Below are 23807 nucleotides of genomic sequence, written 5' to 3'. Positions count from 1 at the left end.
CGAAGATGTAGGAAGTGAAACGGGAAAACTTTTGAAATTCTCTATCCGCAAAAATGCTATATTTACGAGAGCGCTTCAAGATTAATTTTACTAGATCCAGTGTAACCTTTCACTTCCAATTCTTATTAAATCGAGTGAAGAAAAAATGATTTTTATAACATTATTATAAAATCGAAAACTCTTATTGCACTGCACGAATCACTTTCTATTTAGGATATATCGTTCTATGTATGGAATCACATTTACATAAGTTTGTAATGTCAGAAAATCGAATGTAGTCACGATAAGATAGGTCAATTTTCACATAAATTCAATATTTATTATACTGATATGTAGTGTAAACATACAATACAATGTATGAACATAGTTTTGGATTTCCGCGTCGATCAGCATCACAGTCATCACGAGAAGGCGGAACATGTTTTCGAAATTACCAGTAAATTTCTTTCAGTACGTTGCAACATACAAAAAAGAAATTATACTCGACTACTAGAGCTATCATTTATCGACATTTGGCGGCTGTTATATATACAATCGCGCGTATTCGAAATATATCCGTGTTTTCGATCATCCGTCCTATCGATCAATCAAATTTAAAAATATTTTATTTAATAGTTTGTGTTATAATTAATACAAATTGTATTAAAATAAATTATTAAATGTGCGCGTGATTAAGAATGATAATAAAGGAGAAATCAGCATTTTGAAAGAATAGATTGATTATATCGACTAGATGGCCATGCAACAATGAACTTAGCAAATAACACTGCTCGCAAAAATTCGCATTCTAATTAGCAATAAGCTCATATCAGCTACTTTCACGATAAAGTATTGCTGTTGAAGATTAAGGCACAATTATGTACATATTACGCAAAAATTCACCTTGATATGGGAACTTTGTCAGTTGGCGATTAAAAAAGATTAAATTTTTTTTTTACCGAAAACTAAACAAATAATTTAAAAAATGATGATAAAGTATACAATAAAAGGTGACAATGAAAGATTTTCTATACATTTTGATGAAATTTTCTATACATTTTTCGCCAAAGCAAATCCCACTCGGTCTTTCTCCATATCAAACTCGGTGTAGTAACGGCCCATAAATGGCATGCCCAGAACCCATTTTACTTCACCGTCATATGTTGGGTCGTGTTTCCAGAAGACGGTTATACATATACTTTCATCATCTGGATCCTGAGCAGAATTAAATACACAATATAAACTTCTCTTATACATTTTTAAATAGTTTAAATAATTTTCTTATAGCACTCACCCGAATAATGTAATCTTTACCGGTAAGATTGAACGCCTTACCACCCAAATTAAACCTGATTGTAGGCAATTGAGAAATTCTATTGCAGTCCACCTTTAAATAAAACATAATAAGTCAAGTTAATAATTAATCATATTTAATGAATATATTAATTATTTCGGAAAAAAGGACTAATCTCATTGTTCCATAGAAGTTTATGTTTCATTTGAACGTGTACCTAATATTTATTTTTATATCGCTATTATCAATTTTTTATAATCTTTTTTATCAAGGGCTACGTGCTTTGAAAGATATGATCACTTGAAAGATATTACTTACTCTTCCCCCTGGATTAGTATCAAGAAATCGATTGATAAGTGAAACATCCATTCCTGGTCCAATTATTTGCCAAACACTTGTATCAGCGATAGCTTGGCAGCTTTCCTCGCACCAAGTAAAATCATTTATTTGAATACTACAAAACGGTGATATTAACAATTTATTGAAACACGATTAATGCAATTTAAAAAATAACGAACCTATCAATGGTAAATTGCCAGTATCCTTTGTCAGTAACAGGAACATATGTAAAATTTCCTTCGTAATAAGCAGGATCGGAACCACCGAATATCAATTTACCACCTAAATCGGCTGAAACGTTTCTGCAAATTATGTTTTTTATATCGCAATATGTATGTGTGTGATAATTAAAATTAAGTTTGTTTAATGTGCAAATATAAATATTATTTCAATTTAAAAAATTATAATACTATATATAAATAACAAATTTAATTTATAAAAATTAATATTAAAATAAATATAAAATAAATAAAAATATATATATATATATATATACACATAATATATGTATATATATAATATTCATATTTAATAAAGATCTCGTTTAGAGAGGTATACGATGTTTATAGGTAGAGAAGATATGTACCTGTTTAAATAAAAACTGAAAATGCGTGATGATACTAAACCTTGTTGAATCATGTTGTCAAAGACAGGCGTTATTGCATTCTCAGATGTATTGGAATAACTCAAGCCCAAGAGACCATCAAATCTCCGGTCAAGTATATTTACATAGAAATTAAATACATTTACGTCTAATACGTCTACCACTTCTGCAAATGTTTGATTCTTTACATTGAGGTTGGCAACCTATGATAAAGTTAATATTGAAATAATACATCGTCATTGCCGCCCAAAAAACAGAACACGATTGCTTAAGAAATGTTTAAACTATCATTTTAGTTATAATTAAATTGGAATGTTTGTTTAATAATGACTTACATTCACTGTATCAGTAGATATGAATCCATTTATACTGTAATCAATGTATCGCATATAAATAGAATAAATAAAAGTATTATTTGATATATATGTGTAGGAATCCATATTATCATATCGACGACGTGCCACTGTGAAGCATATTCAGTAATATCGAAAATTAGCAATATTAAAAAGATTTTAAAAATATGCATAGGCATAGTATCTTATTAATCTATATTAAATATATAACATTCTTTTGTAAATAATTATATATGTTGTACATGTACATGTATTTGTCGAATTAATTCATAAATCATCTTTGTTTATCAATGTTTGTTTGTATCTTCAGCGAAAGAATGTGATAAATTATTTAAATGAATTTATACATTTCCAAATTTTAAAGTTTACCATTGTAATATTTATACTATAATATTAAATATTACTATAAAATTAAAGTAAATATGTATCTGTATAATATTTAACTTTTTAAATCCCAAGATTATACATGAAAAATATAATTGTAGATAGAATATATATATATATATATATATATATATATATATATATATATATATATTTGCGGATTTAAGAAATTGAAGTTTAAGCTTATTTAAAGAACGATATTGATGAAATGATATTTATTTAATAAATTAAAAGTAAAAACATATACATATACATATATATAAACGATTTACTTACAAGCAACAGGATTTGTGGACTTTTTGGAAAATATCCAAAGAAATGGGGAACTAGTATCAAATACAACTTCAAATTCTTGCGGTGGAATTCCAATTTTAATAGTGCCATAATAATTCACGTTTTTGAAATTGGTCAAACGTACTGAAAAAAAATTATCATCTGAAGGAACTTTTTGCAACTTGGTGTCAGCAAAAATTTTATCCAGCAAATATAATGGTCTGATACCTGATGAGATCATAAACGGGGGGGGAGGTGTTGGGATAAACATCCAAGATATATTCCTTGAAATAACATAAAGGACATTCTATGAATGCAAATATATTTGATTACTTCCTAAGAGACTTATGTTAACAGTTGTCGTTTAAATAGGGATAAAAGCAAGATGGACAAAAGCGAACGTTACGAAAGTACAATGAGTCACTTTTTCAAAAATATTCTTATTTTATTTACTCTTTGACTAATAAATAAAAAATATACATTTTGACCAAAGAAATTTCATCCAATTTGTATTGAAGTATTAATTGCATTTGCTCAAGTTACGCGTTTAATCCAAGAAATCGGATACGAGAAAAATTCGATCTTTATAATTTCGATATTTATTATGCCAATATAAAATATAATATAATATATACGCATTTCTTTGCGCGTCAATCGTCATAAAGAGCACCGTCACCACCACAAGAAGGCCAAACATATTTCAGAATTTATTTACTGCTGAAGTTTCGATTCGTGAAAATTTCAACAACGACTTTCTTTCGACACTTTATGACCAGATACACAGAAAATTAGAGTGTTGTCGCTTACTAACTCTCCCTTAGCACTGTATCAGTATTCGATAGCGTTACATATATATATATGATCGCGCGTGTCCCTCTGTTGAATGCTTGAACAGATAGAGAACGCGCGAAACATTCGAAAAATCCTGATGGATTTCCATCGATCAATTTAATTTAAATATATCATATTTTGCATGATCGTGTATTCTTAATTAAGAACGTTTATTTACATAAATTCATGATTAATAATAAAAACAATTCTTTCGAAAGAATACATTTATAACGACTAAACAGACAATCATGCAACATTAACTTTACAATAGATAATTTGAAAACATTTAATTAACCGACATCTTTTTATATAATTTTGTGCGGAAAGACTATATTTATCTAATTATAAATCACCTTTTTTGATGAATTCTTGAGGTTTTTAAAAGCACAAGAAAATGTACATAATCTTGAAATATATATTTGATTATTCATTAATTTCAGAAATTTTGCTATGAACAAATTGTTATGTTATATTTGGGATAATATTATTACGAATATTTTAAATCAAGATAATATACAAAACTTAAAAACCTATACTATATATGTCTTACTTTTAGTACATATATTTCTACTATACATTTCTTTCATCATATATTATGTAAATTTGAATAAATGCAACAATATGAAATTTTGTGAAACAAATAATGGATCTCTAATAAGGAAATATTTTTTTATTAAAAATGTGTGATTAATTTGTCGAAATAAGATAATTTTCAATAATGGAAAGCATTACATTATGATGATAATTTCAATTACATTATAAAAATCAACGTATAATAAGATAACATATAATAAGATAAAAACATTATACAATAAAAATTTTGTAATTTTGTCATTGTAATTTTATTAGTTCCTTGTATCAAATTCGTTCTGATTTAAAAAGTTTGATACCGAATATTGATATAATTCAAACATATATAACATGCATATATAAACATATATAAACATATATTACAATTAATATTCCTAAATAATAATAGCGATGTAATATTTATAATCAATTTGAAATCAAATTATTTCAAGTTTGATTGAAACACGCAACGATAATCCGGAACAACCAGATCTAGTGGTTATTTGTTACAATAGGTACAAATGTTCAATTGAAGATCGTCTGTTTAGACTCCAGAAATATAGAGAAGTCATTAGATCCATTAGGTCCATTCAAATTAAGTGAGATCTATTGCACTTCTTCGTACATAACGATACGCAAGAATCATAAATCGAGAACGTACGACGATGGTTAGTTATGTTTTAAGTAATTGATCTGCAATTATGATCTCGTATAAATTTTCTTGAATCATTCATAAGCAAATGAACAAAGCAAATATCGATTTTTTCAATCTCTAAACGCAATCAATTCCTGATCTACGCAAGTATTTGAGAAAAAGTGACCGAGATATTATTTTTAATTGCATGAAAAAAAGCGGGATCATTACCGCTCATTTATCACCGCAATCTTTAACGATTAATATGATATAGTAAATCAGAAAAACGCGCTTGTCGTGTCCAACAGCATCAAAATCGCAATTATTCATTTAAGAACACGTGATGCATAATACAGATAAAATCCAGCCGATAAATCAATAATCTAATGCGGTTTGGAAATATTTTATATTAAAGCGAGATTATCTTAAAGCGGTGACAACGAGCTGTTCTCTCACTGAACGAAAGCATATTAATTCTTGTTCACGTACGAAGATGTAGGAAGTGAAACGGGAAAAGCTTTGAAACTCTCGGTCCGCAAAAATGCTATATTTACGAGAGCGCTTCAAGATTAATTTTACTAGATCCAGTGTAACCTTTCACCTCCAATTCTTATTAAATCGAGCGAAGAAAAAATGTTTTTTATAACATTATTATAGAATCGAAAACTCTTATTGCACTGCACGAATCACTTTCTATTTAGGATTTATCGTTCTATGTATGCAATCACATTTACATAAGTTTGTGATGTCAGAAAATCGAATGTGGTCACGATGAGATAGGTCAATTTTCATAAATTCAATATTTATTATACTGATATAACGTAACGTAAACATACAATACAATGTATGAATTTAGTCTTGGATTTCCACGTCGATCAGCATCACAGTCATCATGAGAAGGAACATGTTTTTGAAATGTCCAGTAAATTTCTCTCTGTACGTTACGACATACAAAAAAAGAAATTGTACTCGACTATTAGAGCTCTCGTTTATCTAAATTTGGCGATTGTTATCAATCACACGCACATTCGAAACACATTCGTCCTATCGACCCATCAAATTAAAAAATATTTCATTTAATGTTTTGTTTTATAATTAAAACAAATTAAAATAAATTATTAAATGTGCACGTGATTAAGAATGATAATGAAGGAGAAGTCAGCATTTCGAAAGAATAGATTGATTATATCGACTAGATGGCCATGCAACAATGAACTTAGCAAATGACACTGCTCGCAAAAATTCGCATTCTAATTAGCAATAAGCTCATATCAGCTACTTTCACGATAAAGTATTGCTGTTGAAAATTAAGTCACAATTATAGTATACTTTATCATCATCTTTTGAATTATTTATTTAGTTTTCGGTAAAAAAAAATTTAATCTCGGTAAAAAAAAAATTTAATCTCTTTTAATCGCCAACCGACAAAGTTCGCATATTATCAATGTAAATTTTTGCGTAATATGTACATAATTGTGCCTTAATTTTCAACAGCAATACTTTATCGTGACCATATTACGCAAAAATTTACATTGATAATATGCGAACTTTGTCGGCGATTAAAAGAGATTAAATTTTTTTTTTGCCGAAAACTAAATAAATAATTCAAAAGATGATGATAAAGTATATTATAAAAGGTGACAAAGAAAGATTTTCTAGACATTTTGATGAATTCTATACATTTTTCGCCAAAGCAAATCCCACTCGGTCTTTCTCCATATCAAACTCGGTGTAGAAACGGCCAATAAATGGCATGCCCAGAATCCATTTTACTTCAACGTCATATGTTGGGTCGTGTTTCCAGAAGACGGTTACACATATACTTTCATCATCTGGATGCTGAGCAGTATTAAATACACAATATAAACTTCTTTTATACATATTTATATAAGTTAAATAATTTTCTTACAGCACTCACCCGAATGATATAATCTTTACCGGTAAGATCGAACGCCTTATCACCCAAATTAAACCTGATTGTAGGCAACTGAAAAATTCGATTGCAGTCCACCTTTAAATAAATAATAATATCAAGTTAGTAATTAATAATAAATATATTGAATATGTTCAACAGAAACAAGGATTAGTGTCGTTCCATAAAAGTTTATGTTTCATCCGGACGAACAAAATATTTATTTTTGTATCGCTATTATCAATTTTTTATAATTTTTTTTATCAAAGGCTGCGTACTTTGTGAAAAATATGATTACTTGAAAAATATTATTTACTTACTCTTCCCTGTTGATTAGTTCCAATAAATCGATTAATACGTAAAATATCTAATTTTGGTCCAATTATTTGCCAAGCACGTGTATCAGCCATAGCTTGGCAGCTTTTCTCGCACCAAGTAAAATAATTTATTTGGATACTACAAAACGGTGATATTAACAATTTATTGAAACACGATTAATGTAATTTAAAAAATAACAAACCTATCAATGGTAAATTGCCAGTATTCTTTGTCAGTAATAGGAACATATGTAAAATTTCCTTCGTAATAAGCAGGATCGGAACCACCGAATATCAATTTACCACCTAAATCGGCTGAAGCGTCTCTGTAAATTATGTTTTTTATATCGCAATATGTATGTGTGTGATAATTAAAATTAAGTTTATTTAATGTGCAAATATAAATATTATTTTAATTTAAAAAATTATAATACTATATATAAATAACAAATTTAATTTATAAAAATTAATGTTAAAATAAATATAAAATTAATATTAAAATAAATATAAAATAAATATATATATATATATATATATATATATATATATACAGGGTGTCCTAGACCACCCGTACACCCCTTTTCTTTCAAAAACTAAGCATTTTAGAGAAAAACGTTTTCGACAAAAGTTGTATGGTTTCGAGGGGGCCATAAGATGGTACCATTGGTTTGACCTTGAAGAGTCATTTGAAGGTCACGTGAAGGTCACTTCAATTTTTTTAAATGGAACACCCCATATATTTTTGCACATTCTTATAGCTAATCTCGATAGCTTTCCAAAACACTGTAATTAAGTTCCTTTTCGTTAAGTACTTTTTGAGTTATGAGGCTTGAAATAATTTCTTAATTTTACATAAACCGTAAAATATCTTGTAAAATACTCATTTTTCGATTATCTTACCTTAATACTTTTACGTACAAAATAATGAGAGGAATCAATTGGTGTAAAGAAACCACATAGTTGTTTTGAAGAAAAAATATGTAATTTGCAATTAACAATTCCATATATTTTCTTAAAAACAACTATGTGTTTTCTCTCATTTTGTACATAAAAGTATTAAGGTAAGATAATCGAAAAATGAATATTTTACAAGATATTTTACGATTTATGTAGAATTAAGAAATTATTTCAAGCCTCATAACTCAAAAAGTACTTAACGAAAAGATACTTAATTATAGTGTTTTGGAAAGCTATCGAGATAAGCTACAAGAATGTGCAAAAATATGTAGGGTGTTCCATTTAAAAAAATTGAAGTGACCTTCACGTGACCTACAAATGACTCTTCAAGGTCAAACCAATGGTACCATCTTATGGCCCCCTCGAAACCATACAACTTTTGTCGAAAACGTTTTTCTATAAAATGCTTAGTTTTTGAAAGAAAAGGGGTGTACGGGTGGTCTAGGACAACCCTGTAGATACACATAATATATGTATATATATAATATTCATATTTATTAAAAGATCTCATTTAGAGAGGTATACGATGTTTATAGGTAGAGAAGATATGTACCTGTTTAAATAAAAACTGAAAATGCGTGATGACACTAAACCTTGCTGAATCATGTTGTCAAAGACAGGCGTTATTGCAGATATATTGGAATAACTCAGGCCCAAGAGACCATCAAATCTTCGGTCAAGTATATTTACATAGAAATTAAATATATTTACGTCTAATACGTCTACCACTTCTGCAAATGTTTGATTCTTTACATTGAGGTTGGCAATCTACGATAAAGTTGGTATTGAAATAATACATCGGCATTGCCGCGCAAAAAAAAGAACACGATTGCTTAAGAAATGTTTAAACTATCATTTTAGTTATAATTAAATTAGAATGTTTGTTTAATAATGACTTACATTCACTGTATCAGTAGATAGGAATCCTGTTACATTGTAATCGAGGTATCGTACATGAAATGGTGTATTATTTGGTATATATGTGTAGGAATCCCTATTATCATATCGACGACGTGCCACTGTGAAACATATTCAGTAATATCGAAAATTAGCAATATTAAAAAGATTTTAAAAATATGCATAGACATATTATCTTATAATATTAATCTATATTAAATATATAACATTCTTTTGTAAATAATTATATATGTTGTACATGTACATGTATTTGTCGAATTAATTCATAAATCATGTTTGTTTATCAATGATTGTTTGTACCTTCAGAGAAAGAATGTGATAAGTTATTTAAATTATTTTTGACATTTCCAAATTACAAAGTTTGCCGTTGTAATATTTATAATATAATATTAAATACTACTATAAAATTAAAGTAAATATGTATGTGTATAATATTTAACTTTTTAAATAGATTATACTTAAAAAATATAATTGTAGATAGAATATATATATATTCGCGGATTTAAGAAATTGAAGTAAGCTTATCTAAAGAACGATACTGATGAAATGAAATTTATTTAATAAATTAATAGTAAAAACATATACATATATATATATATATAAACGATTTACTTACAACCAATAGGATTTGTGCACTTTTCGGAAAATATCCAAAGATATGGGGAACCAGTATCAAATACAACTTTAAATTCTTGCTGTGAAGTTCCAATTTTAATAGAGCCATAATAATTCACGTTTTTGAAATTGGTCAAACGTACTGAAGGAAGATTATCACCTAACGAAAGAACTTCTTGCAACTTTGTGTCAGATTTTTTCAAAAAATATGGAAGGAAATCCATTTTGGGCCAAAATTTTTGAAACAAAATCCTTGAAATAACATAAAAAACATTCTGTGAATGCAAATATATTTGATGACCTCCAATGACGAGATTTATGTTAACGGTTGTCGTTCAAATAGGGATAAATGCAAGATGGACAAAAGCGAACGTTACGAAAGAACAATGAGTCACTTTTTCAAAAATATTCTTATTTTATTTACTTTTTGACTATAAATAAAAATATACGTTTTGATCAAAGAACTTTCATCCAATTTGTACTGAAGTATTAATTGCATTTGCTCAAGTTACGCGTTTAATCCAAGAAATCGGATACGAGAAAAATTCGATCTTTATAATTTCGATATTTATTATGCCAATATATAATATAATAAAATATATACTGACATTTGTATTTGCGTGTCAGTCGTCATAAAGAGCGCCGTCACCACCACAAGAAGGCGAAACATATTTCAGTATTTATTTACTGCTGAAGTTTCGATTCGTGAAAATTTCAACAACGACTTTCTTTCGACACTTTATGACCAGATACGCAGAAAAATAAAGCGTTGTCGCTTACTAACTCTCCCTTAGCACTGTATCGATATTCGACAGCGTTATATATATATATATATATATATATATATATATATATATATATATATATGATCGCGCGTGTATGATCCCTCTGTTAAATGCTTGAACAAGTAGAGAACGCGCGAAACATTCGAAAAATCCTGATAGATTTCCATCGATCAATTTAATTTAAATATATCATATTTTGCATGATCGTGTATTCTTAATTAAGAACGTTTATTTACATAAATTCATGATTAATAATAAAAACAGTTCTTTCGAAAGAATACATTTATAACGACTAAACAGACAATCATGCAACATTAACCTTACAATAGATAATTTGAAACATTTAATTAATCGACATTTTTTTATATAATTTTGTGCGGAAAAGCTATATTTATCTAATTATAAATCACCTTTTTTGATGAATTCTTGAGGTTTTTAAAAGGACAAGAAGATGTACATAATCTTGAAATATATATTTGATTATTTATTAATTTCAGAAATTTTGCTATGAACAAATTGTTATGTTATATTTGGGATAATATTATTACGAATATTTTAAATCAAGATAATATACAAAACTTAAAAACCTATACTATATATGTCTTACTTCTAGTACATATATTTCTACTATACATTTCTTTCATCATATATTATGTAAATTTGAATAAATGCAACAATATGAAATTTTGTGAAACAAATAATGGATCTCTAATAAGGAAATATTTTTTTATTAAAAATGTGTGATTAATTTATTGAAATAAGATAACTTTCAATAATGGAAAGCATTATATTATGATGATAATTTCAATTACATTATAAAAATCAACATTATAATAAGATAACATATAATAAGATAAACACATTATACAATAAAAATTTTGTCATTTTGTCATTGTAATTTTATTATTAGTTCTTTGTATCAAATTCGTCCTGATTTAAAAAGTTTAATACCGAATATTGATATAATTCAAACATATATAGCATGCATATATAAACATATATTACAATTAACATTCATAAATAATAATAGCGATATAATATTTATAATCAATTTGAAATCAAATTATTTCAAGTTTGATTGAAACACGCAACGATAATCCGAGACAACCAGATCTAATGGTTATTTGTTACAATATAGGTATCATTCATAAAATCATTCATAAGCTAATGCATAAGCAAATGAACAAAGCAAATATCGATTTTTCCAATCCCTAAACGCAATCAATTCCTGATCTACGCAAGTATTTGAGAAAAAGTGACCGAGATATTATTTTTCATTGCATACAAAAAAGCGGGATATATTACCGCTCATTTATCACCGCAATCTTTAACGATTAATATGATATAGTAAATCAGAAAAACGCGCTTGTCGTGTCCAACAGCATCAAAATCGCAATTATACATTGAAGAACACATGAAGCATAATACAGATAAAATCCAGCCGATAAATCGATAATCTAATGCGGTTTGGAAATATTTTATATGAAAGCGAGATTATCTTAAAGCAGTGACAACGAGCTGTTCTCTCACTGAACGAAAGCATATTAATTCTTGTTCACGTACAAAGATGTAGGAAGTGAAACGGGAAAACTTTTGAAATTCTCTATCCGCAACAATGCTACATTTACGAGAGAGCTTGAAGATTAATTTTACTAGATCCAGTGTAACCTTTCACCTCCAATTCTTATTAAATCGAGCGAAGAAAAAATGATTTTTATAACATTATTATAAAATCGAAAACTCTTATTTCACTGCACGAATCACTTTCTATTTAGGATTTATCGATTCTATGTATGCAATCACATTTACATAAGTTTGGGATCTCAGAAAATCGAATGTGATCACAACGAAATAAGTCAATTTTTATAAATTCAATATTTATTATACTGATATGTAACGTAAACATACAATACAATGTATAAACTTAGTTTTGGATTTCCGCGTCGATCAGCATCACAGTCATCACGAGAAGGCGGAACATGTTTTCGAAATTACCAGTAAATTTCTTTCTGTACGTTGCAACATACAAAAAAGAAATTGTACTACTAGAGCTATCATTTATCGACATTTGGCGGCTGTTATATATACAATCGCGCGAATTCGAAACATATCCGTGTTTTCGATCATCCGTCCTATCGATCAATCAAATTTAAAAATATTTTATTTAATAGTTTGTGTTATAATTAATACAAATTGTATTAAAATAAATTATTAAATGTGCGCGTGATTAAGAATGATAATGAAGGAGGAATCAGCATTTTGAAAGAATAGATTGATTATATCGACTAGACGGCCATGCAACAATGAACTTAGCAAATAACACTGCTCGCAAAAATTCGCATTCTAATTAGCAATAATCTCATATCAGCTACTTTCACGATAAAGTATTGCTGTTGAAGATTAAGGCACAATTATGTACATATTACGCAAAAATTCACATTGATATGGGAACTTTGTCAGTTGGCGATTAAAAAAGATTAAATTTTTTTCTTACCGAAAACTAAACAAATAATTTAAAAAATGATGATAAAGTATACAATAAAAGGTGACAATGAAAGATTTTCTATACATTTTGATGAAATTTTCTATACATTTTTCGCCAAAGCAAATCCCACTCGGTCTTTCTCCATATCAAACTTGGTGTAGTAACGGCCCATAAATGGCATGCCCAGAACCCATTTTACTTCACCGTCATATGTTGGGTCGTGTTTCCAGAAGACGGTTATACATATACTTTCATCATCTGGATCCTGAGCAGAATTAAATACACAATATAAACTTCTCTTATACATATTTAAATAGTTTAAATAATTTTCTTATAGCGCTCACCCGAATGATGTAATCTTTACCGGTAAGATTGAACGCCTTACCACCCAAATTAAATCTGATTGTAGGCAATTGAGAAATTCTATTACAATTCACCTTTAAATAAGACATAATAAGTCAAGTTAGTAATTAATCATATTTAATGAATATATTAATTATTTCGGAAACAAGGACTAATGTCATTGTTCCATAGAAGTTTATGTTTTCATTCGAACGTACCTAATATTTATTTTTATATCGCTATTATCAGTTTTTTATAATTTTTTTTATCAAGGGCTACGTGCTTTGAAAGATATGATCATTTGAAAGATATTACTTACTCTTCCCCGTGGATTAGCATCAATAAATCGATTAATAAGTAAAATATCATTTCCTGGTCCAATTATTTTCCAAGCACTTGTATCAGCGATAGCTTGGCAGCTTCCCTCGCACCAAGTAAAATCATTTATTTGGATACTACAAAGCGATGATGTTAACAATTTGTTGAAACATGATTAATGTAATTTAAAAAATAACGTACCTATCAATGGTAAATTGCCAGTATCCTTTGCGAGTAACAGGAACATATGTAAAAACCCCTTCGTAATAAGCAGGCTCGGAACCACCGAATATCAATTTACCACCTAAATCGGCTGTAGCGTTTCTGCAAATTATATTTTTTATATCGCAATACGTATGTGTGTGATAATTAAAATTAAGTTTATTTAATGTGCAAATATAAATATTACTTTAATATTAAAAAATCTCGTTTAGAGAGGTATACGATGTTTATAGGTAGAGGAGATATGTACCTATTTAGATAAAAACTGAAAATGCGTGATGACACTACTCCTTGTTGAATCATGTTGTCGAAGATATGCGTTATTCCACCGACAGATATATTGGAATAACTCAGGCCCAAGAGACCTTCATATCTTCGGTCAAGTATATTTACATAGAATTTAAATGTATTTACGTCTGATACGTTTACCACTTCTGCAAATGTTTGATTCTTTACGTTGAGGTTGGCAACCTACGATAAAGTTGGTATTGAAATAATACATCGTCATTGCCGCGCAAAAAAAGAACACGATTGCTTAAGAAATGTTTAAACTATCATTTTAGTTATAATTAAATTAGAATGTTTGTTTAATAATGACTTACATTCACTGTATCAGTAGATAGGAATCCTGTTACATTGTAATCGAGGTATCGTACATGAAATGGTGTATTATTTGGTATATATGAGTTGGAAACCGTATTATCATATTGACAACATGCCACTGTGAAACATGTTCAGTAATATCGAAAATTAGCAATATTAAAAAGATTTTAAAAATATGCATAGACATATTATCTTATTAATCTATATTAAATATACAACATTCTTTTGTAAATAATTATATATGTTGTACATATACATGTATTTATCGAATTAATTCATAAATCATCTTTGTTTATCAATGTTTGTTTGTATCTTCAGAGAAAGAATGTGATAAATTATTTAAATTAATTTAAACATTTCCAAATTCCAAAGTTTGCCATTGTAATATTTACACTATAATATTTAATGTTACTTTAAAATAAAAGTAAATATGTATCTGTATAATATTTAACTTTTTAAATCCCAAGATTATACTTGAAAAATATAATTGTGGATAGAATATATATATATATATATATATATATATATATATATATATATTCGCGAAATTAAGAAATTGAAGTTTAAGCTTATCTAAAGAACGATATTGATGAAATGATATTTATTTAAGAAATTAAAAGTAAAAGCATATACATATACATATATATAAACGATTTACTTACAAGCAACAGGATTTTTGGACTTTCTGGAAAATATCCAAAGATATGGAGAACTAGTATCAAATACAACTTTAAATTCTTGCGGTGGAATTCCAATTTTAATAGTGCCATAATAATTCACGTTTTTGAAATTGGTCAAACGTACTGAAGGAAAATTATCATCTGAAGGAACTTCTTGCGACTTGGTGTCAGTAAAAATATAATCCATCAAATGTAATGAACTGATAGCTGAGGTTAAATACGGGTTGGGAGGTGTTGGGATAAACATCCAAGATATATTCCTTGAAATAACATAAAGAACATTCTATGAATGCAAATATATTTGATTACTTCCTAAGAGACTTATGTTAACAGTTGTCGTTTAAATAGGGATAAAAGCAAGATGGACAAAAGCGAACGTTACGAAAGTACAATGAGTCACTTTTTCAAAAATATTCTTATTTTATTTACTCTTTGACTAATAAATAAAAATATACATTTTGATTAAAGGAATTTCATTCAATTTGTATTGAAGTGTTAATTGCATTTGCTCAAGTTACGCGTTTAATCCAAGAAATCGGATACGAGAAAAATTCGATCTTTATAATTTCGATATTTATTATGCCAATATAAAATATAATAAAATATATACCGATATCTTTGCGCGTCAGTCGTCATAAAGAGCACCGTCACCGCCACAAGAAGACCAAACATATTTCAGAATTTATTTACTGCTGAAGTTTCGATGAAAATTTCAACAACGACTTTCTTTCGACACTTTATGACCAGATACACAGAAAAATAAAGTGTTGTTGCTTACTAACTCTCCCTTAGCACTGTATCGGTATTCGATAGCGTTATATATCGCGTCCCTCTGTTGAATGCTTGAACAGATAGAGAACGCGCGAAACATTCGAAAAATCTTGATGGATTTCCATCGATCAATTTAATTTAAATATATCATATTTTGCATGATCGTGTATTCTTAATTAAGAACGTTTATTTACATAAATTCATGATTAATAATAAAAACAATTCTTTCGAAAGAATACATTTATAACGACTAAACAGGCAATCATGCAACATTAACTTTACAATAGATAATGTGAAAAAAGTAGTATTTAATTAACCGACATTTTTTTATATAATTTTGTGTGGAAAATTTATATTTATGTAATTATAAATCACCTTTTTTGATGAATTCTTGAGGTTTTTAAAAGGACAAGAAAATATACATAATTTTGATATATATATTTGATTATTCATTAATTTCAGAAATTTTGCTATGAATAAATTATTATGTTATATTTGAGATAATATTATTACGAATATTTTAACTCAAGATACTGTACAAAACTTAAAAACCTATACTATGTCTTACTTCTAGTACATATATTTCTACTATACATTTCTTTCATATATTATGTAAATTTGAAAAAATGCAACAATATGAAATTTTGTGAAAGAAATAATGTATCTCTAATAAGGAAATATTTTTTTTATTAAAAATCTGTGATTAATTTATCCAAATAAGATAACTTTCAATAATGAAAAGCATTATATTATGATGATAATTTCAATCACATTATAAAAATCAACGTATAATAAGATAACATATAATAAGATAAACACATTATACAATAAAAAATTTGTAATTTTGTCATTGTAATTTTATTATTAGTTCCTTGTATCAAATTCGTCCTGATTTAAAAAGTTTGATACCGAATATTGATATAATTAAAACATATATAGTATGCATATATAAACATATATTACAATTAACATTCATAAATAATAATAGCGATGTAATATTTATAATCAATTTGTAAACAAATTATTTCAAGTCTGACTAAAACAGGCATCAGCGATAATTCGGAATATCTAAATCTGATGGATAGTGGTTATTTGTTACAATATAGGTATCATTCATAAAATCATTCATAAGCTAATGCATAAGCAAATGAACAAAGCAAATATCGATTTTTCCAATCTCTAAACGCAATCAATTCCTGATCTACGCAAGTATTTGAGAAAAAGTGACCGAGATATTATTTTAATTGCATGAAAAATAGCGTGATACATTACTCGTTTATCACCGCAATCTTTAACGATTAATATGATATAGTAAATCAGAAAAACGCGCTTGTCGTGTCCAACAGCATCAAAATCGCAATTATACATTTAAGAACACATGATGCATAGTACAGATAAAATCCAGCCGATAAATCGATAATCTAATGCGGTTTGGAAATATTTTATATCAAAGCGAGATTATCTTAAAGCGATGACAACGAGCTGTTCTCTCACTGAACGAAAGCATATTAATTCTTGTTCACATACGAAGATGTAGAAAGTGAAACGGGATAACTTTTGAAATTCTCTATCCGCAAAAATGCTACATTTACGAGAGCGCTTCAAGATTAATTTTACTAGATCCAGTGTAACCTTTCACCTCCAATTCTTATTAAATCGAGCGAAGAAAAAATGATTTTTATAACATTATTATAAAATCGAAAACTCTTATTGCACTGCACGAATCACTTTCTATTTAGAATTTATCGTTCTATGTATGCAATCACATTTACATAAGTTTGGGATCTCAGAAAATCGAATGTGATCACGACGAAATAGGTCAATTTTTATAAATTCAATATTCATTATACTGATATGTAACGTAAACATACAATACAATGTATGAACTTAGTTTTGGATTTCCGCGTCGATCAGCATCACAGTAATCACGAGAAGGCAGAACATGTTTTCGAAATTTCCAGTAAATTTCTTTCTGTACGTTACGACATACAAAAAAGAAATTGTACTCGACTACTAGAGCTATTATTTATAGACATTTGGCGGCTGTTATATATACAATCGCGCGCATTCGAAACATATTCGTGTTATCGATCATCCGTCCTATCGATCAATCAAATTTAAAAATATTTTATTTAATATTTTGTTTTCTAATTAAAACAAATTGTATTAAAATAAATTATTAAATGTTGGCGTGATTAAGAATGAAGGAGAAATCAGCTTTTCGAAAGAATAGATTAATTATATCGATTAGACGGCCACGCAACAATGACCTTAGCGAATGACATTACTCGCAAAAATTCGCATTCTAATTAACTATAAGCCCATATCAGTTGCTTTCACGATAAAGTATTGCTGTTGAAGATTAACGCACAATTATGTACATATTACGCAAAAATTCACATTGATATGGGAACTTTGTCAGTTGGCGATTAAAAAAGATTAAATTTTTTTCTTACCGAAAACTAAACAAATAATTTAAAAAATGATGATAAAGTATACAATAAAAGGTGACAATGAAAGATTTTCTATACATTTCGATGAAATTTTCTATACATTTTTCGCCAAAGCAAATCCCACTCGGTCTTTCTCCATATCAAACTCGGTGTAGTAACGGCCCATAAATGGCATTCCCAGAATCCATTCTATTTCATCCTCATATGTTGGGTCGTGTTTCCAGAAGACGGTTACACATATACTTTCATCATCTGGATGCTGAGAAGAATTAAATACACAATATAAACTTCTCTTATACATATTTAAATAATTTTAATAATTTTCTTATAGCACTCACCCGAATGATATAATCTTTACCGGTAAGATCGAACGCCTTACCACCCAAATTAAACCTGATTGTAGGCAATTGAGAAATTTTATTGCAGTCCACCTTTAAATAAAACATAATATCAAGTTAATATCAAGTAGTAATTAATCATATTTAATGAATATATTAAGTATTTCGGAACAGATAAAGGATTGATGTCATTGTTCCATAGAAGTTTATGTTTCATTTCAACGGGGGTACCTAATATTTATTTTTTTATCTTTATTATCAATTTTGTATAATTTATTTTTTTTTTTATCAAAGACTACGTGTTTTGTGGAAGATATAATTACTTGAAAGATATCGTTTACTTACGCTTCCCTGTGGATTAGTTCCAAAATATCGATTAATAAGTGAAACTTCCTTTCCTGGTCCAATTATTTTCCAAGCACTTGTATCAGCGATAGCTTGGCAGCTTTTCTCGCACCAAATAAAATCATTTATTTGGATACTACAAAGCGGTGATGTTAACAATTAATTGAATCATGATTAATGCAATTTAAAAAATAACGTACCTATCAATGGTAAATTGCCAGTATCCTTTGTCAGTAACAGGAATATATGTAAAATTCCCTTCATAATAAGCAGGATCGGAACCACCGAATATCAATTTACCACCTAAATCGGCTGAAATGTCTCTGCAAATTATATTTTTCATATTGCAATATGTATGTATGTGATAATTAAGATTAAGTTTATTTAATTTGCAAATATAAATATTACTTTAATTTAAAAAATTAGAATACTATACAGGGTGTCCGATTCCTGAGTGACCAAACGAAAAGTAGTAGTAGATTGGGTCAAACTGAGAAGAAAAGTCCTCTACCATTTTGCAAAATTCGCAATAATTATTAAAATATAAGCAAAAATGTCTCGGTACATGAGAAGCGGTAAACCGCTTGTAGTGTGTGATTATTAAGTGAACAAACGAAAAGTGGTGATAGATTGGGTCAAACTGAAAAGAAAATTCCTCTACCATATTGCAAAATTCGCAATAATTATTAAGTTATAGGCAAAAATGTCTCAGAGTATAAGAAGCGGTAGACAGATCGCTTCTCATGCGCTGAGACATTTTTGCCTATATCTTAATCATTATTGCGAATTTTGCAAAATGGTAGAGGACTTGTCTTTCCAGTTTGACCCAATCTACCACCACTTTTCGTTTGATCACTCATTAATCGGACACTGCGAGCGATCTACCGCTTCTCATGCGCCGAAACATTTTTGCTTATTTCTTAATAATTATTGCGAATTTTGCAAAATAGTAGAGAACTTTTCTTCTCAATTTGATCCAATCTACCACTACTTTTCGTTTGGTCACTCAGGAATCGGACACCCTGTATATAAATAATAAATTTAATTTATGTTAATATTAAAATAAATATAAAATAAATATAAATATATATACAAATAGAACTGTATGTTTATTAAAAACTCTTGTTTATAGATATATGTTGTTTATAGATAGAGAAGATATGTACCTATTTACATAAAAACTGAAAATGCGTGATGACACTAGACCTTGTTTAATCATGTTGTCGAAGACAGGCGTTATTCCATTCTCAGATATACTGGAATAACTCAGGCCCAAGAGACCATCAAATCTTCGTTTATCAAGTATATTTATATATAAATTATTTACATATAAATTTAATACTATATTTACATCTGATACGTTTACCACTTCTGCAAATGTTTGATTCTTTACATCGAGGTTAGCAACCTATGATAAAATTGGTATCGAAATAATACATCGTCATTGCCGCGCAAAAAAAGAACACGATTGCTTAAAAAATGTTTAAACTATCATTTTAGTTATGACTAAATAGGATTATTTGTTTAATAATGACTTACATTCACTGTATCAGTAGATAGGAATCCATTTACATTATAATCGTAGTATCCCATATAAATATGAGCATTATTTGATATATATGTGTAGGAATCCTTACTATCATATTGATGACGTCTTGCTGTAAAGCATATTCGGTAAAATCGAAAATTAGCATTGTTAAAAAGATTTTAAAATTATATATAGACATATTATCTTATTAATCTATATTCAATATACAACATTCTTTTGTAAATGATTGTATATGTCGTACATGTACATGTATTTGTCGAATTAATTCATAAATCATCTTTGTTTATCAATGTTTGTTTGTATCTTCAGCGAAAGAATGTGATAAATTATTTAAATGAATTTATACATTTTCAAATTTTAAAGTTTACCATTGTAATATTTATACTATAATATTAAATATTACTATAAAATTAAAGTAAATATGTATTTGTATAATATATTCAACTTTTTAAATCCCAAAATTATATTTGAAAAATATAATTCTAGATAGAATATATATATATATATATATATATATATATATATTCGCGGATTTAAGAAATTGAAGTTTAAGCTTATCTAAAGAACGATACTGATTACATGAAATTTATTTAATAAATGAAAAATAAAAACATATATATATATACAAATATATACAAACAAATTACTTACAACAATCAGGGATTGTGCACTTTTTGGAAAATAGCCAAAGATTTGCGGAACCAGTATCAAATACAACTTTAAATTCTTGCTGTGGAGTTCCAATTTTAATAGAGCCATAGTAATGCACGTTTTTGAAATTGGTCAAACGTACTGAAGGAAGAGTATCACCTAACGAAGAAATCTCTTGCAACTTGGTGCCAACTTTTCTCATAAAATCTGGAAGGAAATCCAACTTGTGCCATAATATCCTTGAAATAACATAAAGAACATTGTGTGAATGCAAATATATTTGATGACCTCCAATGATGATATTTATGTTAACGGTCGTCGTTTAAATAGGAATAAAAGCAAGATGGACAAAAGCGAAAACGTTACGAAAGAAATAAAGAATGAGTCACTTTTTCAAAAAATATTCTTATTTTATTTACTCTTTGACTAATAAATAAAAATATACGTTTTGACCAAAGAAATTTCATCCAACTTGTATTGAAGCATTTGCACGCGTTTAAACCAAGAAATCGGATACGAGAAAAATTCCATCTTTATAATTTCAATATTTATTATGCCAATATAAAATATAATAAAATATATACTGACCTGTGCAATTGCGCGTCAGTCGTCATAAAGATTACCGTCACAACCACAAGAAGGCAAAACATATTTCAGAATTTACTTATTACTGAAGTCTCGATTCGTGAAAATTTCAATGACGACTTTCTTTCGACATATTATGACCAAATACACAGAAAAATAAAGTGTTGTCGCTTACTAACTCTCCCTTAGCACTGTATTGGTATTCAATAGCGTTATATATATATATATATATATATATATATATATATATATATATATATATGATCGCGCGTGTCCCTCTGTTGAATGCTTGAACAGGTAGAGAACGCGCGAAACATTCGAAAAATCCTGATAGATTTCCATCGATCAATTTAATTTAATATATCATATTTTGCACGATCGTGTATTCTTAATTAAGTACGTTTATTTACATAAATTCATGATTAATAATAAAAAACAATTCTTTCAAGAAAGAATACATTGTTTATATCGACTAAACAGACAACCATGCAACATTAACTGTACAATAGATAATTTGAGAAAAGTAGCATTTAATTAATCGACATTTTTTTATATAATTCTGTGCGGAAAAACTATATTTATACAATTATAAATCATACTTTATTTGATGAATTCTTGAGGTTTCTAAAGAGACAAGAAAATATACATAGTCTTGAAATATATATTTGATTATTCATTAATTTCAGAAATTTTGCTATGAACAAATTGTTATGTTAAATTTGGGATAATATTATTACGAATATTTTAACTCAAGATACTATACAAAACTTAAAAATCTATACTATATATGTCTTACTTCTAGTATATACATTTCTACTATACATTTCTTTCGTCATATATTATGCAAATTTGAAAAAAATGCAATCATATGAAATTTTGAAAGAAGTAATGGATCTCTAATAAGGAAACGTATTTTTTTATTAAAAACGTGTGATTAATTTAGCGAAATAAGATAATTTTCAATAATGGGAAATATTATTATGATGGTAATTTCAATTATATTATAAAAATCAATATATAATTAGATAACATAATAAAATAAACACATTATAAGATAAAAAAATTGTAATTCTTTTTAACAAATTCGTCCTGATTTAAAAAAATTGATACTGAATATTGGTACCATTCAAACATATATAGTATGTGTATTATATATATATATATAAACATATATTACAATTAAAATTCATAAGTAATAATAGCGATGTAATATTTGTAATCAATTTATAATCAAATTATTTCACGTCTCACTGAAACAGGCATCAGCAAAAATCCGGAATAATCAGATGTAGTGGTTATTTGAGTACAAATGTTTAGTTGAAGATCATCTCTTTAGATTCCAGAAATATAGGGAAGTCATTAGATCTATTAGGTCCACTCAAATTAAGTGAGATCTATTGCACTTCTTCGTACATGACGCAAGAATCATAAATCGAGAACGTACGATGGTTATGTTAGTTATGTTTTAAATAATGATCTATAATTATGATCTCGTATATTTTTTTCAATCATTCATAAGCAAATGCATTTTGTGTCAATTGATTTGTATAAGGGAATCTAATACACATATTGGTTCAGAACTCGAGATGACCCTAGATTATTATGATAACGATGAGGCAATATTTTTCGGTTCTGGACCGAATCAAGCAAATATTTTACTACAATAGACATATAATTTACCGACATTAATTGAGATTATG

At 27.9% G+C, this 23807-nt stretch overlaps 4 protein-coding genes across 5 annotated transcripts; all 4 read right to left on the bottom strand.

Annotated features, from left to right (window-relative positions):
* Positions 1 to 225: 225 nt before the first annotated feature.
* On the bottom strand, positions 226 to 4251 carry LOC145965304 (lysosomal aspartic protease-like). Of its 2 annotated transcripts, none has more exons than XM_083088753.1 (9): positions 3862 to 4251; positions 3455 to 3510; positions 3230 to 3370; positions 2552 to 2679; positions 2199 to 2419; positions 1792 to 1914; positions 1592 to 1727; positions 1274 to 1366; positions 226 to 1194 (listed from the first exon to the last, which is right to left on the bottom strand). In XM_083088753.1, exons 1-9 carry the CDS (start codon positions 3921 to 3923, stop codon positions 1030 to 1032), a joined length of 1125 nt encoding a protein of 374 aa, XP_082944879.1. In that variant the 5' UTR covers positions 3924 to 4251; the 3' UTR covers positions 226 to 1029. The 2 variants fall into 2 exon arrangements, with proteins under 2 accessions (XP_082944879.1, XP_082944880.1); XM_083088754.1 differs by having other exon boundaries at positions 1792 to 1903; positions 2239 to 2419.
* A 1345-nt stretch (positions 4252 to 5596) lies between these two features.
* Positions 5597 to 10781, bottom strand: LOC145965295 (lysosomal aspartic protease-like). Its single transcript, XM_083088739.1, has 8 exons — positions 10589 to 10781; positions 9982 to 10232; positions 9348 to 9466; positions 9001 to 9215; positions 7694 to 7816; positions 7494 to 7629; positions 7180 to 7272; positions 5597 to 7100 (listed from the first exon to the last, which is right to left on the bottom strand). Exons 1-8 carry the CDS (start codon positions 10648 to 10650, stop codon positions 6936 to 6938), a joined length of 1164 nt encoding a protein of 387 aa, XP_082944865.1. The 5' UTR covers positions 10651 to 10781; the 3' UTR covers positions 5597 to 6935.
* Positions 10782 to 12621: 1840 nt separating this feature from the next.
* LOC145965290 (lysosomal aspartic protease-like) lies at positions 12622 to 16225 on the bottom strand. Its single transcript, XM_083088733.1, has 8 exons — positions 16026 to 16225; positions 15398 to 15675; positions 14735 to 14853; positions 14383 to 14603; positions 14112 to 14234; positions 13912 to 14047; positions 13595 to 13687; positions 12622 to 13515 (listed from the first exon to the last, which is right to left on the bottom strand). The coding sequence occupies exons 1-8, from the start codon at positions 16085 to 16087 to the stop codon at positions 13351 to 13353; spliced, it is 1197 nt and encodes a 398-aa protein (XP_082944859.1). The 5' UTR covers positions 16088 to 16225; the 3' UTR covers positions 12622 to 13350.
* An 897-nt stretch (positions 16226 to 17122) lies between these two features.
* Positions 17123 to 22286, bottom strand: LOC145965294 (lysosomal aspartic protease-like). Its single transcript, XM_083088738.1, has 8 exons — positions 22111 to 22286; positions 21523 to 21761; positions 20862 to 20980; positions 20489 to 20730; positions 19523 to 19645; positions 19323 to 19458; positions 18978 to 19070; positions 17123 to 18898 (listed from the first exon to the last, which is right to left on the bottom strand). Exons 1-8 carry the CDS (start codon positions 22170 to 22172, stop codon positions 18734 to 18736), a joined length of 1179 nt encoding a protein of 392 aa, XP_082944864.1. The 5' UTR covers positions 22173 to 22286; the 3' UTR covers positions 17123 to 18733.
* Positions 22287 to 23807: the final 1521 nt, after the last annotated feature.

Source organism: Camponotus vicinus, unplaced genomic scaffold (genome assembly GCF_025532165.1).
Source record: "Camponotus vicinus isolate PSW18456_S1 unplaced genomic scaffold, iyCamVici1.0 SCAF_14, whole genome shotgun sequence".
NCBI lineage: Eukaryota > Metazoa > Arthropoda > Insecta > Hymenoptera > Formicidae > Camponotus > Camponotus vicinus.
The sequence above is the reverse complement of the archived record's forward strand: the minus strand, read 5'-3'. Positions and strand labels throughout refer to the sequence as shown.

Bases quoted from the DNA above. Each gene is read 5' to 3' on its own strand.
- LOC145965295 (XM_083088739.1), bottom strand. From the start codon at position 10,650: ATGTTTCGCCTTCTTGTGGTGGTGACGGCGCTCTTTATGACGACTGAC. The intron at 10,233-10,588 runs GTCAGTATATAT...TGTTATTTCAAG, and splicing joins ACTGACACGCAAATACAAAT to GATTTTGTTTCAAAAATTTT. The intron at 9,467-9,981 runs GTAAGTAAATCG...TATGTTTCACAG, and splicing joins GTGCACAAATCCTATTGGTT to TGGCACGTCGTCGATATGAT.
- LOC145965304 (XM_083088753.1), bottom strand. From the start codon at position 3,923: ATGTTTGGCCTTCTTGTGGTGGTGACGGTGCTCTTTATGACGATTGAC. The intron at 2,680-3,229 runs GTAAGTAAATCG...TATGCTTCACAG, and splicing joins GTCCACAAATCCTGTTGCTT to TGGCACGTCGTCGATATGAT. The intron at 1,195-1,273 runs GTGAGTGCTATA...AATTCTGCTCAG, and splicing joins GTAAAGATTACATTATTCGG to GATCCAGATGATGAAAGTAT.
- LOC145965294 (XM_083088738.1), bottom strand. From the start codon at position 22,172: ATGTTTTGCCTTCTTGTGGTTGTGACGGTAATCTTTATGACGACTGAC. The intron at 20,981-21,522 runs GTAAGTAATTTG...TATGCTTTACAG, and splicing joins GTGCACAATCCCTGATTGTT to CAAGACGTCATCAATATGAT. The intron at 19,646-20,488 runs GTACATATCTTC...TATAATTTGCAG, and splicing joins TTCAGTTTTTATGTAAATAG to AGACATTTCAGCCGATTTAG.
- LOC145965290 (XM_083088733.1), bottom strand. From the start codon at position 16,087: ATGTTTGGTCTTCTTGTGGCGGTGACGGTGCTCTTTATGACGACTGAC. The intron at 15,676-16,025 runs GTATATATTTTA...TGTTATTTCAAG, and splicing joins ACTGACGCGCAAAGATATCG to GAATATATCTTGGATGTTTA. The intron at 14,048-14,111 runs GTACGTTATTTT...ATCGCTTTGTAG, and splicing joins TGGCAATTTACCATTGATAG to TATCCAAATAAATGATTTTA.